This window comes from Ochotona curzoniae, unplaced genomic scaffold (genome assembly GCF_017591425.1).
Source record: "Ochotona curzoniae isolate NIBS_2020 unplaced genomic scaffold, NIBS_Ocur_1.0 contig_1752, whole genome shotgun sequence".
In the NCBI taxonomy this organism is placed as follows: domain Eukaryota; kingdom Metazoa; phylum Chordata; class Mammalia; order Lagomorpha; family Ochotonidae; genus Ochotona; species Ochotona curzoniae.
In genome coordinates, this window is record NW_024465171.1 from 59,781 (window position 1) to 74,303 (window position 14,523).

General features: G+C 41.2%; 1 protein-coding gene across 1 annotated transcript; it reads right to left on the reverse strand.

The window, feature by feature from the left end:
* Window positions 1-295: 295 nt before the first annotated feature.
* LOC121148661 (probable histone-lysine N-methyltransferase PRDM7) lies at window positions 296-10,246 on the reverse strand. Its single transcript, XM_040968883.1, has 7 exons — window positions 10,173-10,246; window positions 8,737-8,741; window positions 5,087-5,104; window positions 4,599-4,877; window positions 4,172-4,235; window positions 2,756-2,902; window positions 296-371 (listed from the first exon to the last, which is right to left on the reverse strand). The coding sequence occupies exons 1-7, from the start codon at window positions 10,220-10,222 to the stop codon at window positions 296-298; spliced, it is 639 nt and encodes a 212-aa protein (XP_040824817.1). The 5' UTR covers window positions 10,223-10,246.
* Between the last annotated feature and the right edge of the window lie 4,277 nt (window positions 10,247-14,523).

Below are 14,523 nucleotides of genomic sequence, written 5' to 3' on the forward strand. Positions count from 1 at the left end.
CTAATGAAGAAGGAAGGGGGTAAACAACAGACACAGAGAAAACACTTACACAACCCACAAATGAATAAGAACTAATATGCAGGATTTGCAAAGAGATACAGAATCCCACTGTCAATAAAAAACAAATAAACAACCTGTGAAGTAAAGGGCAAAGGATTCTGCAGACCATTTTTTCAGAAGATCAGATTCAAAGCAAAAGATGCTCAGGCTCCCAAGCCATCACAGAGACACACTTTAAAACCATGTTGAAGTACTGCTTAACTTCAGTGAGGCTGGCCTACATTCAGATCTCCAGTTACAACCTAATGGCAAAGATGTTCGAAGAATGGTAGCCTCCTTCACTGTGGGTAGAAGTTCGCCTAATATAAACACTATGGAAATTAGTATGGAGAATGGTTGGAGAATTGCAAACAAACCTGCCGTATGATACAGCTCTCCTGCTCCTAGAAATGTACCCAATAGAAAAGAAATCTGCATATGCGAAGGGGATCTCTAAGCCTATATTTGCAGCAGCACAATCTACAATAGCAAAGACATGGAAACAATCCAGATGTGCTCCCATAGAAGAATGCTTGAAGAAAGTGTATTACTTATTCTCCATGGAATAATACTATCTATTAAGAAGAACAAACTTATGCCATGGATAAGCAGGTGGTCCCAAAGAGAATCCATTATGCTCAATAAAATGTGTCAATCACAAAACAGCAAATACATATGTTCTCTCTAATATAAGGAAACCATTGTGGAAATTGTAATTTCCATAACCTGCTCTGGCTTGTAATGTTCACCAGCCCATACAAAGCCAAATGGAAGGCCACATTTGCCAAGTCCTGGAATAAAACACAATGGCATGTTTGAGAACTGGGTCAGGGAGAGGATCAAGTGGAGGAAGTTGGGAAACTCCCCTGGCAAATCAAAGTTTTCACTGGTGAATATGTGGTCCAGACCTGGAGGTCAGACAAGCTGGGCAAAATAGCTCTAACAGCTGGCTAATTTGTCAATTGGTAATGGAAAGGGGTTTGCTGTGAAGAAGTGGGCAGTCCACACTGGCTTATGTGAGGGCTGAGTATTTGCTGGACAGTACCAGGCTGGACTGCAAAATCCATTGGTTCCAGTGGGTGTCAGGGCTGAAAACAGAAGCAACCCAGGAATTGCAACCACCAGCTATCAGGGCGATGGAATGTGCCAGGCGCTGTACTTGCCAGTACATACAAGAATTTAGACTGCAAACACCTCAGACCTTGAACTTATCTTTGTGGATCTCCACAATCAAAATGCCAGACTCAGAACCCTAACCAAGACAAGACAGAAGACAGAACACATCAATCAACCAATGCAGCTATATTTTGGCAGCAAACTACTGGCCAACAGAGACTATGATGGACTAAGTCATTCAGTGGAGTCTTCAACAACCTCATTGTGTTTGGAGTGGTGAGACTGGCAGCGCTTCAGAACTGATCAACTATCAAAACCACTTGAGTGAGAATCTCAGAGTGTGCCTCACATCAAGGACCTGGGGTGGAGGGGGTAACTGGGTGAGGATTCTCCCACAATATTGCCCATTACCTCAGATACATGAAGGAAACAATGTGCAAATCATAGTCTTACGCACGTTCCTATAGCCGTTGAACCTTTTTACCCTAATTAACTATATAAGTTGTGAAAAATATAAAGAAAAATGAAAAAAAATATGTAAAATGTATGTTCTGGGATATTTTTGTGCACAAAGTATTTAAAAGCTAAAATAACTAAATAAAAACATAGATCAAAGTTTCCCAGGAGTCAAAGACATTAAAAAAATGGGTCAGTATTAGGTCACATTGTTTCAAGTCACTACTATGATAATATTAAAGCATATAATGACTAGATTGAGATCTGGCTTCCCCTTATCCTATTCCCTGGTCTTTTAATGTACCCAGGATATGAGTACAAAACAGTTAAACTGCTGAAATACATGAGCTCCTGGTTTTAGCCAGAGATAGACTTCACAAATTTAGATTAAAAAAAAATAGTGTAAACAGTACATATAATATGATATAATATAATATGATATAATATAACATAACATAACAAAAATAACATAATATAATATCTTTACATACATATATATATATATATACACATCAAATCATAAATACAAAGAGGATAAGAGACAGAGAGGAAATCTGTCTGTCTTTTGATTCACTCCCAAGTGACCACAATAGGCCAAGAGATTTCAATCTAAAAATTACCGTCAGGAACTTCTTCCTGGTCCCCATTGTGGCTATAGCACCACAAGGATTGAGGTTGTCCTCAACTGCTTCTCCAGGCCACAAGCAGGAAGCTGGAAGGCAAGTGGATCAGTCAGGACATGAAGTGATGCTCATATTTGATCTCAGCATGTCCAAGGTGAGGACTTTAGCCACTAGGCTGCCGTGCTAGGCCCTCCTGCAGCCTTTGTGGTTAAAACAGTAACTGGTGATCTCTCCTGCTCTCTCTCTCTCTCTCTCTTTCTCTCTCTCTCCCTGTGCTTGAGTCTCTCTATAACTCTTCCCTTCTTTTGAGAAGTAAGTCTTTGTTTTTGCTAAATTGAAATCACATTTGAATTGGGCTTTTCCAGCTGTTACTTTCCATTTGACTCCTTAGAGTTGAATGACAAATATTCCCCAGGTGACTCCTTTACTTATTTTAAAAGCAACAGTGCTACTTACCTCTCACTGTTTTCAGTTCTTCCTTTTTCTTCCCTTCTTTTTCTTTCCAATGCTTCCTTTGATACTCATGCTTCCTTCCATACTCATCCCCATACCATATTTGAAGTTCACAGCCTGGTTTGATGACTTGGCAGGTGTGGTAAAATATCCATCTGTGGTATTGGAAGGCCACCAAATTCTGCTCCTCATCATTCCGGGCACAGTTCACATACCTAGGGCAGAGATAAATGCTGAGTTCCCATGTGCTGTTACACTTGAATCTCATCTGTTCTCTGATAGCCTCTATCTTGCTTGTAGCCCAATTCTGTAAAAGCTCTCTTGCAAACATGTATCTCTCTTGTGAGATCAATGAAGTCCCACATCCAATGTGCAGATACTGTATTTGTTCTGACAAGCATGCTTTGCTACTTCCTTTCCTCACTAGTCATCCTCAAAACCCTAGTCGACCTTTCTCCTTGACCGGCCATGAAGCACACAGAGTTTCCCTAAACCCCAAACTTCATTCAGTTTTATGCCACACAATATGGTTAATGTACACTGGCTAGCTCTAGCCTACCACACATGCTGCACAACTCAGATTTTCCAAAGGCAATTCTTTGAAGTCCTTTCTCTTGGATCTTTCTCCTGCATCCTGGGAGTTATTTTAGCCTCTCCCAGAACTGCTCACAGAAACAATTATCCAGATGCAGCTTCCTTCTCTCATCCACATCTCCAGTTTTGTTTTGTTTAGTTGGTAAAGATTATTATGATTATTTTCTATTTGAGTGGCAGAGACACAAAGAAGAGAAGGGGCAGAAGACAGAGATACCAAGAAAAAGCATGGAGTGGAGAGATAAAAAGGACACAGTGTCAGGCAGTAGCTTCAACCAGGTCTTCTAAGTTGGCGCCAAAGACAAAGCATGAGGACATCCTCTGAAGGTCCTCAGGGTGCATGGGGAAGCAACTGGTTTGGCAGTAGGGCAACCGGTAATTGTAATGTAGGCACACCAGTCCTTACATTAGCCCACTGCATGACAATGCTTGTCCCAGAACCTGGCTCTCTTCTCTCTTTCTTTTTTTTTTTTTTCCACTGTGCCTGGTATGGTTTATGTCTCATAAATTAAAGGCCTTCTGTATCAAGTTGTTTGGACAGTGTATAATTTTCAAAAGACTAAAAACCTTTGCTGTCAGGACACCAATTTAATGCAATGTCCATAACCAATGATAATTATAGAGAGAATGAGTCAATACCCCAGTTAATCTAGATTCATCAAGGCCCATTTTCATGTCCATTTATTCAACATATTATTTTATGTTATGCTAAAAATTGTATTTATAGAGAATGTGCTTTTACAAACCGGTCATGGTATTCAAAGGTCATTCAAATAGACATCAAAGAGGACATATCATGTAAAAGTCATTGAGGAAAGTAGAGGAGAAAGGACAGTGATCTTGTCTTAGAGATAAATGTCATCTCCACATGTAAAAAGCATGGCTCTTACCTCATCCAGTTGGCCAAAGAAGTATCCTTACCATCCATGTACTCATAGCTGTTTCTCCTCTTGGCTATTTGAGTTTCAGAAAAATCAGTTAATATGTTTCTGGAAAGGGAATAATTCAGCAGAATTATTAACTCAACCACCATCATGTTCTATGACATCCCATGAGTCCAACCACATCTTGAGACATAACATAGTGTTAGTATACACCTAATCTGATTTGTTTCCTTACAGTAGAAGCCCACAGCTGAGATCGAACTGCTTTGCTTTTACAGCCCAGTGATCTCATCAATGCTAATCTTCAGTAAGGATTCTGTGATGTAATCATGTTGGCTCCACTCATGCCATAAAGTGTAGAAGGACACATGAACCGGACACATGGACCAAACTCACAGCAGGCAGGTGGAAAGCCACCAGACTGGAAAGGTACTTCTTACCTGCCAGCTGTACCCTCTGTTGGATTCCTGTTTCACTTCTGTGATCTTGCCCTCAAAAGGACCAAAGTGCAACCCCAGTGGCAGATCAGATGCTTCATTAAACACTCCAAGCCCAGCCTCAGAAATGCTGGATGGGCCAATTCTAAGTCCAGTGGGCACACTGAGGAAAGCCGGACTAGGATGTCCCTTATTCACTGGGTTGTCCTTTAGGAACACTGGGGGTCCATGAGCAGCACAGCTTTTCAGGAAGAACTTCTGACACTTCTCACAATCTGGAGATGAGAGTGGAAGGGATTAGGAAAGGATACCAAACAGTACTGGGTATAGAGAGCAACAGAAGCAGCCAACTACGCACATCACTCAGCCTCGATCTTGCAACCAAAGTTACCAGACGACAGAATGATAGAAGACAAAATTACAAGTGGAATTTGATTTCAGGCTATAGGATTTCTCTTTGTGGATGTGCTAAAGGGTCACTTACACAGGTAATCATCATCCTCTGTGGTGCTCGGGGTAAAGAGGTCACTAAGTCAATAAGAATGCGACTAACACTCCAGGGACTAGTGGGCAAGATGGTGGCCAAGAGAGAACCCTGCATATGAATCAGGACAGGAGTCAAGTAGCTTCAAGGAAATGCTGATCAACCATGGCCATCTCAGTCACACACCATTGGATTATGGGAGGTGGCTTCTACAGTCATTCTCCTAGTAATTGGTTCCTAGTTTCTCTCCTCCTGGAATTCCCCAAATTCCAGGCCTAATGTTATCCCTTACCCTATATAGGGAATTGAATTTCCCCTATAAATCGGCACTGCTTAGACAGAAGCCCTGTCCTTTCCTTTGCCTTTCACAGGCCAGGTGACTGGATGGTGGGCAGCAGGTTCATCCCTTCCAGCAACAGGGTACTAAAGGAATCTGTGGGTGAGGCACTTCAGAACATTCACCCAGCATGGATCATGAAGGCTGGACCTTCTCACCCCCTCACTGCGTGGCTTTGAAAGAGAAGCAAGGAATGGCTGTAAATTGCTTCAGAGCAGTGTCTTACCAGAGAAGCACATTGTCAGGGAAGTGGTGGAACTTCAGGTGAGCCTCAAAGAAAAGAAGGCGACCTAAGGTACAGTATTCCTCCTCTCAAACAGGAGTGTATCCTGCAGAAGTGACCCTAGGCACCCCACAGCTCTGTACAATCATGGGCAGCACCCAACCGTGGTATAGCTATGGTCAAATCCCCTGAGAGGTTGTAAGGGAAGGGAGGTGTTAGGTGCCCAATTGGCTTCTTTCCTATTCTCTCTTCTTTGGCAGTGAGAGATGGCCATGGATGCCTGAATCTAGGGTGAACCTGTTTGAGAACTGACAGTTTCTGGCCAAAGCAACACTTTGGCATTACCTGAAACTCTGCTGGGGATCCCCTGGGCCAGACAGCCCGACTGGGTATCCTAGTGCCTCTCTTATCTCTCATCTTCTGCTTTAGGGACAGCTGTGGATGCTTGGCTCTGGGGTGATCCTGTCTGAGGACTAACCATTTCTGGCTGAGGCAAAGGTTCGGTGTCACCTGGAACTCTGTATTGGATTGCCTGGGCCCAACAGCCTGACTGGATATTCTGAGCACTCTCCTCCCTGCTGTCTTTCTTTAGCCATGGGCAATAAAGGTGGGGGATTGATGATCCCACACTTAGGGTGCTAAAATACATGCTAAAGTCCTGAGGGTTTTAAATCTCAGATGGTTAGGCAGTCAAGGCCTGAGGGACTGTGGTCACATTGGCACTGTGGGTAACATTGGTTAATTTATTTGTACGTGATATTTGGGAATGGAAAAAGAGCAAAACTGATGCCCAAAACACTGGTCCTGGCCCACCTCAGCCACCCCAACAAGAGCTTCTGGGAAGTTTAGAGGGCAGGAACCCACCCCCAAGGTCAAGGGGAGTCCAGAGCACAGAGCTCCAGGTGCAAGCCTTCTGGTGGGGCTCCACCAGCCAGTTCAGGATTTTCCATTGTGTTAACCCTGAAGGGAACTGCCCAGTGGCAGTGTGATATCCCTGGAATGCAGGGGACCTGAGAAAGCTGTGGCAGAAATGAGCCTCACTCACCCTGGGCGGAGACTAGTCTTTAGGGTCTTTCTCAACAACCCTGTATCCTGGCAGTTTGAATAATATTTTGGGAGCCCGTACAACTCAGGAATTGCAAGTAGTCTGGGAAAAGGTAAAAGAGCTTTTAGACAGAGCTAACATGAATGTCTCCTCAGAGAAGGTGCAAATAACCCCCCTCTTTCTACAATTTTAGGGACAGAATTATGTTTTGAAAAGGCCTCCCCCTTGAAATCCCAGCTAAGCGTTAAGGAACAATATTCACCAGTAGAATTTCAAAAGCTTCTTGGAGAGGTCATTGGCTATGCCCTTGACTACCCATGTCTACAGGGCAATTACTGCCATTATTTGAAAAGGCAAAATGCTAGGAGACGAGTTTCCCTCATGTACAAGCCTTACAGGAGACTCAAAAGGCCCTAGGCAAGGCTACTTGTTCATTATTGCCCTAAGAAAGAGTTACAACTGTGGACATTTTCAAATTCTCCCGTGCTTATAGCTACCCTTGTCCGGGAGGATAGTCCCTTCCAGTGGGTACATTTATGCATTGGAGGGGCGCCCGGAGTTTATATTTGTCTTGATCAACTGGCAGATCTAATTCAGGATGTCAAAGAGCTAGCCCTTAGGTGTTAAGACTTTGAGACAGCAAAGCCTGTTGCCCCTGATTGAATGAGTAATTATGAATGAGTTTGAAGAAAGAGCAACAGGCTGGCAAGCCTCCCTTGTAGATTATCTCGGCACGATTGACTGCCATTATGGGCCATAGAAGTGAGTCACCTTCTTCAATCTCTTGGAATGGGAGAATCCTGCCTTGTACCATCAAATCATGAAGATGGAGGAAGAGAAGGGGCTACAGCAGAGGTTTTTCTATCTGATCATGTCTATAAGACCTATTTTGACCTACCCATGTCAAGGATCAACACAGTGTTAGGAAGTATTTGCTGTAGTTTTAGGAAAACTCTCTCAAACGTGAAAGATTTTTTTTTTTTTAATCTCTTCTCTGATAGCCTTTATGTTGTACATTTGCTCCCAGAATTAGCTCAGGCATACATAAGATTGAATGATAATCCTATCATCCCTCATGATCCAGGCCCAAACTTTGCTGCAAGGACAGACCCATCCTCCTCTCTCTGAAGGTCTCCATTTGCTCTCCTCATGGGATAGTACACAGAGATGTCCTCTCCATTGTAACCATTTTAACCTTTGTTCTAACCTGCTTTTCCAGTTTTTCTTGACTTAACCACACTGTCACCCTCAGTATCTAAATTTCTCTAACTTTACCTCATAGCCCTCACCCCAAGCTGAGAGTGGCAGACTAAGAAATAAGTGATTTAACATCCATAAGAAGCCGAAAAAAAAAAAAAAGAAAAGGAAACATATTCTGCAACTTGAATTAAGTGTTTTATATATATATATATATGTATTTATATATGTGCTTATATATGCGATCTGATATAGACTGGTCCAAATCCACTGTTAATTTAACTCAAAGCATGAGATGAACCTATGACTTGCTTTATAAAACATTTCCAGGTTAAAATATGTCAAAGAAGAATTTGGAAGGTGCAAAATGTTTGAGAGTTAAATGTCTTTCTGTTCTGATGTGTTGGGATTGTGCATATGTTTATTTATTCGTTATTGTTGGTGTTCTATTTTAGTCTGGAGAAAAACTAGACTTTGTTTTAATACTCTTTTTCCAGTTACATATTTGTCTTGAATTGTTAAGTTATTGTCCTTGTTGAGAATTGGGTGCGTGTATGCCTGAATGACAGACGAGATGGGATGCATCATGACTAACCCCTTTTTCTGTCGCCTGATAAAAAATTTTAATGAGGTCTAACCTATCTAACAGGACTTGGCCAGACCAGACTCACCTTCTCCTCTGAGGAAAAGTTCATATACTGTTTTCTTGCTGCTTAGTCTTCAATTTACAGTGTTGTCCTGGCACTGATCAGGTCTAAAATACAGTATCCGTTAACATGTTCAGTTAAATGTCAAATGTACTTTTTCTTTAACTAATTTACACTTCTAAATTCTTCAGAGTTTGAAACCAGGTCTCAAGACTTTGAAAGTTGTAGGATCCCTAGAACTCTCAAAGATTGAGACAGAATTTGGATAATATAATTGTCATTTAAAATAATTTGGATTATAATCTCACAATATTATAAAATTATGTTAAATTTGTTGCATCCTATAAGCTATTAAAGTAAATGAGCTTTTATGTTCATTGGTCAAAATGTTTCCTAATCATGAAATTGGCCCTGATTGTAAATTATTTGTGTTCTTATTTACAAAGAAGTATGTGAGATTTTGCCTTACAGGAAAACAACTAATTCTTTTGAAATGTATAGTGTAATTGGTTGTCACATGTATAATTTCTGAATTTTGCCTTTAAGAAAATGGAATTGAAATCTGATTCGTATTGAAGAACAACAGTATTTTAACATCACCTTTACACTAATTTTCATCTTATTGATAACTAATAAATTCATAGGTACTCTCTTAAGACAACAGCCAAATTGAAGTTTTTCGCCTCTCTTGACTTCAAATAAACAGAAGCTAAGTAGAAGCTCCAGGCCTACCAGCCATGGAAAAGGAGGAGCATGCTAGGAGTCTGCCCTTTGTAAGGAATTTAGAATGCTGGATTCCTTCAGGTCCCCACTGTGATTTTGATCTGCCTTCTTTTGAGGAGGGAGGATTCCCAAATCAGCTACAATAAGGTTATTTGAAAAACTTCTCGTTCCCAGTTTTAAGGCAGGTTGTGTTAAAATGTGTTTCCACAAATTGAAAGAAATGCTTAAAAATTGCTTAAAGCAATTGCAATTAAATTTGGTATGCTTTTATTTAGAGAATGTTTCCATTTGGAGCCTTATATGATAATTTCAAAATGTAAATCAAGAAAATTAGCAGATTATTAAGGAAGAGAATAGCTTGTAGAACATTTTGTCCTACAGAAGTATGGCTACCATGCAATGGAAAGAAAATGGAAAGAAAAAGCTAGGGTAAAATACTTAAAGGCTTCATCTTGTTAAAAAATGAGCCTTGTAAGTTTTACTTATATAACTGTCTATACTTTTTAAGATACAACTGCAACTGTTTAAATATTTGACATTAATATCTAGTGTATGCTGACATTAGAATTGAGTGTGCATACATAGAAATGCTAGTAAATATCTGAAAAATGTCAGAGGAGGGTTCTGGTGTGATGGCTTAGCAGTTAGAGTCTGGTGCAGTAGCCTGGTGACTGAAGTCCTCACTATAAACATGACAGGATGAATATGGACATCATTTCTAATACTGGCAGCTCTGTTTCCGATCCAGCTCACAGCTTGTGGCCTGGGAAAGCAGTAGAGACAGGCCAAGGTGTTGAGACCCTGCACCCATGTGGGAGACCAGGAAGATGCTCCTAACCTTGGACTGGCTCAGCACCAGTCATTGCAGTGCAAGAGTGTGATCTCTTTGCCCCAGAGCCCCACAATTCTCAGACTCACTAAACTCTTGGTATGTCTGACCCTTTCTTTCTTGTAAGTTGTACATCTGAAATTCTTCATTCTCATCCTTTCTTCTGACTACTGAGATGGAAAAACTAAGTCAGTGAAGTTATCAATAATTTTGTGATTAATGTTTTAGAAAACAAAAGGGCTTTCAAGACAAGGAAAACTGTATGGAGATTTTTTTTTCATGAAAAATCTCTGGTTTTCATTCATTTCTCCTCACGTTGGAACAGCTGTTTATTTAAAAGACAAAGAAAGACACATAGAGAGATTGACACATCGGTTGAGGCAGAGAACATGGATGGCAGAAGGAGGTGTGGAAGTTCACTGTTTAAGTGACCTTGATAGCAAGCAATCTATTCTCAGATGAGAAAGCTTTATCCAGGTCTCCCAGGAGGGTGGTAAGACCTGAATCACTTGTCTCATCACCAAGCAACACTAAGTTCTATATTAAAATATGGTAGAGTCAGAGAGAGGCTTATACTCAGGTACTCTGCCATGGGAAACAGCTGTATTAAATAGCATCTTCACTGCAAGGAAAACTGACTTCCTCTCTATAAAGTTTTTGCATATAGCCTAAGTAACTTTATCACATTTTGTTTTGTAGATCAGCCCCCAATGAGCCTAAAATGTAATCATGTTTCTAGAGGCTCTATTCGTTTTGTGTTGAGTGTGACCCAAGCATGCAATTGCACCTCTCACAGCTTGACCATCCTCATCAACCCTCACCCTCCTTGGGCTTCCTAGTGGGCCTGGAGAGACAACTCCTGAAATTATTGTTCTTACGAAAGATTTGTGTAGAGTGCTCTTCTGAGATGCTTGATGAAACCCTGCTTTCCTGCCCTTCTTTAAGGCAGTTGTGTTTAGTAAACTTGCTGTTCCTGATGATTCCTTCACACATTATGTGAAGGCCTGTTTGGTTTTCGCTTTAATGACAAAGTAATATTTTTGCTTTGAAACTCACTATTCAGTTTAGTTATCCTTTGGGATTCCTAAGTGTTTTCAGGTGCATGGCATTCTATAATGTATCAACAAACATGGGAACTATCTGAGGTGTTTCAATACTGAAGGCAAAGGCAGTGTCTGTATTTCTCGTGTATTTGGGGCTATTTTCCTCCAGAAGTTATCCACTTTCTCTGCACAGGTGAGGAAGAGGTGAAATCAGATGATTGTTCAAAAAGAAAGATGGTGATAAAAGCTGAAAATGATAGTATTCATTCAGAGAATATTTGATTTGGGGATTGGATGAGCTGGTGCCTATATCAATTTGCTTGAATCCAAGTGTACTGTCATCCACTTCTCCATAGCTACTCTTCCTGATCTGTAAATATGCCTACATATATTTTAGATATTATATACTCATTATTGTGAGTTTAATTTTTCTAATACTGCTGTTACAATTTACCACGCTCTCATTGCTGAATGGCAATGCAAAAACAAACAAACAAACAAACAAACAAACAAAAAATGCTTAGAATTCCTTGGACAGGCTTTGTGTGTTTCATCAGAAAATGCTGAATGAATTTCTCAGAAAACTTGGAGTAGTTCTTAATGACCCAACTTGTGCCAAGTTTTAGAAGTATTTGTAATCTACTGAACACATAAAAACTCATGGTGCATTGCTTAGGAAATAGAAAATAAATAACTCCAAACACTAGCAAGACTACCTATGTATTGCCCAGAGAAAGAGGATGTAGTTTTGTCTTCAAAGATGAGGACATGAGTTTAACGTGCAATTCTGTTTAAAGTATGAATGAGCACAGAGGGAAACTTAAGTCATTGCTTACTTGATAAATTCTGATGATTAAACCCAAAGTCTCAAGGCTGGTGGTTTTTCACTCTCTCTTAAGATTCTATGTTTGTTCATAGGAAGATTTCCAGAGAGAAGGAGAGACAAACATCCTCAATCCACTGGGTCATTCCCCAAGTGACAGCAACAGCCAGAGCCAAGCTGCTCTGAAGCCCAAATTAGGAGCCTCCTCAAGGTCTCCCATGTGAGGGCAGGGTCCTGAGGCTTTGGGCCATCCTCCAATGCTTTTCCAGCCATAAGCAGGGAACTGGATAGGAAGTGGAACAACATGGAAATGAATTGGCTTCCATATGGACCCTGGAGTGTGCAAGGTGAGGATTCAGCCACTAGGCCCTTGGAGAGTTTCTCTGCTTTAAATCAATTCCCTAAATACTTCACATTCCTATACTTCACATTCCTCATCTTTTAAATGAGTGTATTTAATAAAGATTCATAGGGTTGTTGGAAGGTTTCAATGTCTGTGTGATGTTAAACCTTACCAAAAGAGTCTGAAACACTATGAAAACAAAACAAGAAGTAGTGATAATTTGGCTTGTCTGATTTGCAGTTTATGATCACGTCAACTATTATGAAAGATCATGACAGGAAGAAAAGAGTGAATATTTGGTGTCCTTTCTTTTTGTGCTTTTAAGGGACTTAACAGGATTATTCTTTTTTTTATTTTTATTGTAATTAATGTTTTTTAGTGAATGGGATCAAAGAGCTACTCACCTTCTGCTATCTGGTGTGTTTTATTTTGCAGGTCATCTGAGCAAGCTTGACTAGAAACTGACAAAAAGGATTGATAAATATTTCAAAGCTTTGCAAACTCTTAGCAGAAAAGATTTTCCAATCAGAGAGTAGTGATTCTAACCTGTGATCCAGAAGTGACATGAAAACATCTATCGGGGGTCCTCTCATCCCGCGGAAGAAATCACCCGACACTTGAGAGTCTCCAAGGCGCCTTTATTCTGATCTTCCGTTCCGTCTGTTAACTCCATTGTGACCCTTATGACCGTTATGCTCCAGCCCCTCCCCGCCAAGCCCCCTGCTTATCTGTCAAACTTGACCAATCAACTTAAAGAGAACCAAGGCACACCAATCAGGGCAAAGGGCCAATCACAGGGCAGGAAATGGTCAGTGCCCCCAACAGCTCCCCCTTCTTGTTTTATTAAGCAAGGGACCGTGCCTGTCTTAGGTGTTCCGAGTTCAGGCTCCCCTTACCCATCATGGGCTAACCACGTGGCTAGGAATGTGGCACCTGTCTTAGGTTGGTGAAGCCCTATCGGATACTTACCCGTCTCTGGCTACCGGTCCAGCATGCCTAGCCATAGTTTTAGTGATTATCTGTTGTGAAGGGCAAGCCCAGCTTGCACTAGCAGCTGCTGTTACGGCTGCTGATGCTGTGCTCAAGGATGAAGCATCCACAGACCCCAAAGAATGATATAAGGCCCAGGGCTACTATACTAGCCCATTGGTGTGCAAAGGAAAGATGCTTTAGTATGCAATTTGTCCATTGCTTTACTGTGGCAATCTCTACTTTTATGCTATTTATGGCTATAATTTGGGATCTTAGTTCCTATGTCAAATTATCGAATCGTATGGACCAGCTTCCACTAGGGGATAGCATAGCGGATAACTCTCTGGACAAATTCAGTGCTCGGGAACCATTGGTGACAATGGAGGGAGTGACACACATTCCAGGTAGACTAAGCACACAAGAGGTCCCCATATGATGGAAATAAGTTGTGGAATGCATACCAGCACCACAGTGCCAGAACCATTCCAACACTGGTTAAGGCCTCACTTAACTACAGAGCAATTCAAAAGGGTAACATTAGCACTCATGGAAACAATAAAAATAAATTGAGCTTGTACACATACATAAATAGCATTATAGATAACATAACAACTGCAATTAACTTTAACATTTTCTTCCCATATTCTAGAACTATTACTATGATGCTTACAATTTCTTATCACTACCTTATCAATAAATGCAAAAGCTGATATATCTGAACACCCACCCCTACTAGTGCAAAGTACCCAGACATTCCAATAATTAGCAAAAACAGATTGAACAAGGTTACCATGTGTATAGTTATACCCCACAAAGGCAGAATTTGAACAGGTAGGAAATCAATTGGTCACAGCAAGATCAGGTGCTACTCTTTTAGGAGTCACAGTACGTCAACAGCAGTCCATTCTGGGGGCCATTTCCAAGGCCCTAGACAGCGAGTCAATATTTGCTGCACCCCTTTTATGGTGCAGTTTTATCTGGAGATTCTGGCTGTCTCCTCTTGGTATCTGAATGAACATCAGGCTGGTCAGCATCCACCACGTCCACAGGTTCATCTTGCTCCAGCTTTCTTATCACTCGCGTCAAACATTCTGGCACCCACACTGGTCCATCAGAATCCTGCGGAAAAACACAAACTGCTCCTCGCGTCCGTCGTAAGACAGGATGTGGGCCCATCCATTGTTTTGTTAAAACATCCTTCCACATCACCCAATCTTTGCAGGGGCCTGCGCCAACAGTGTGGCATTCGGCAGCA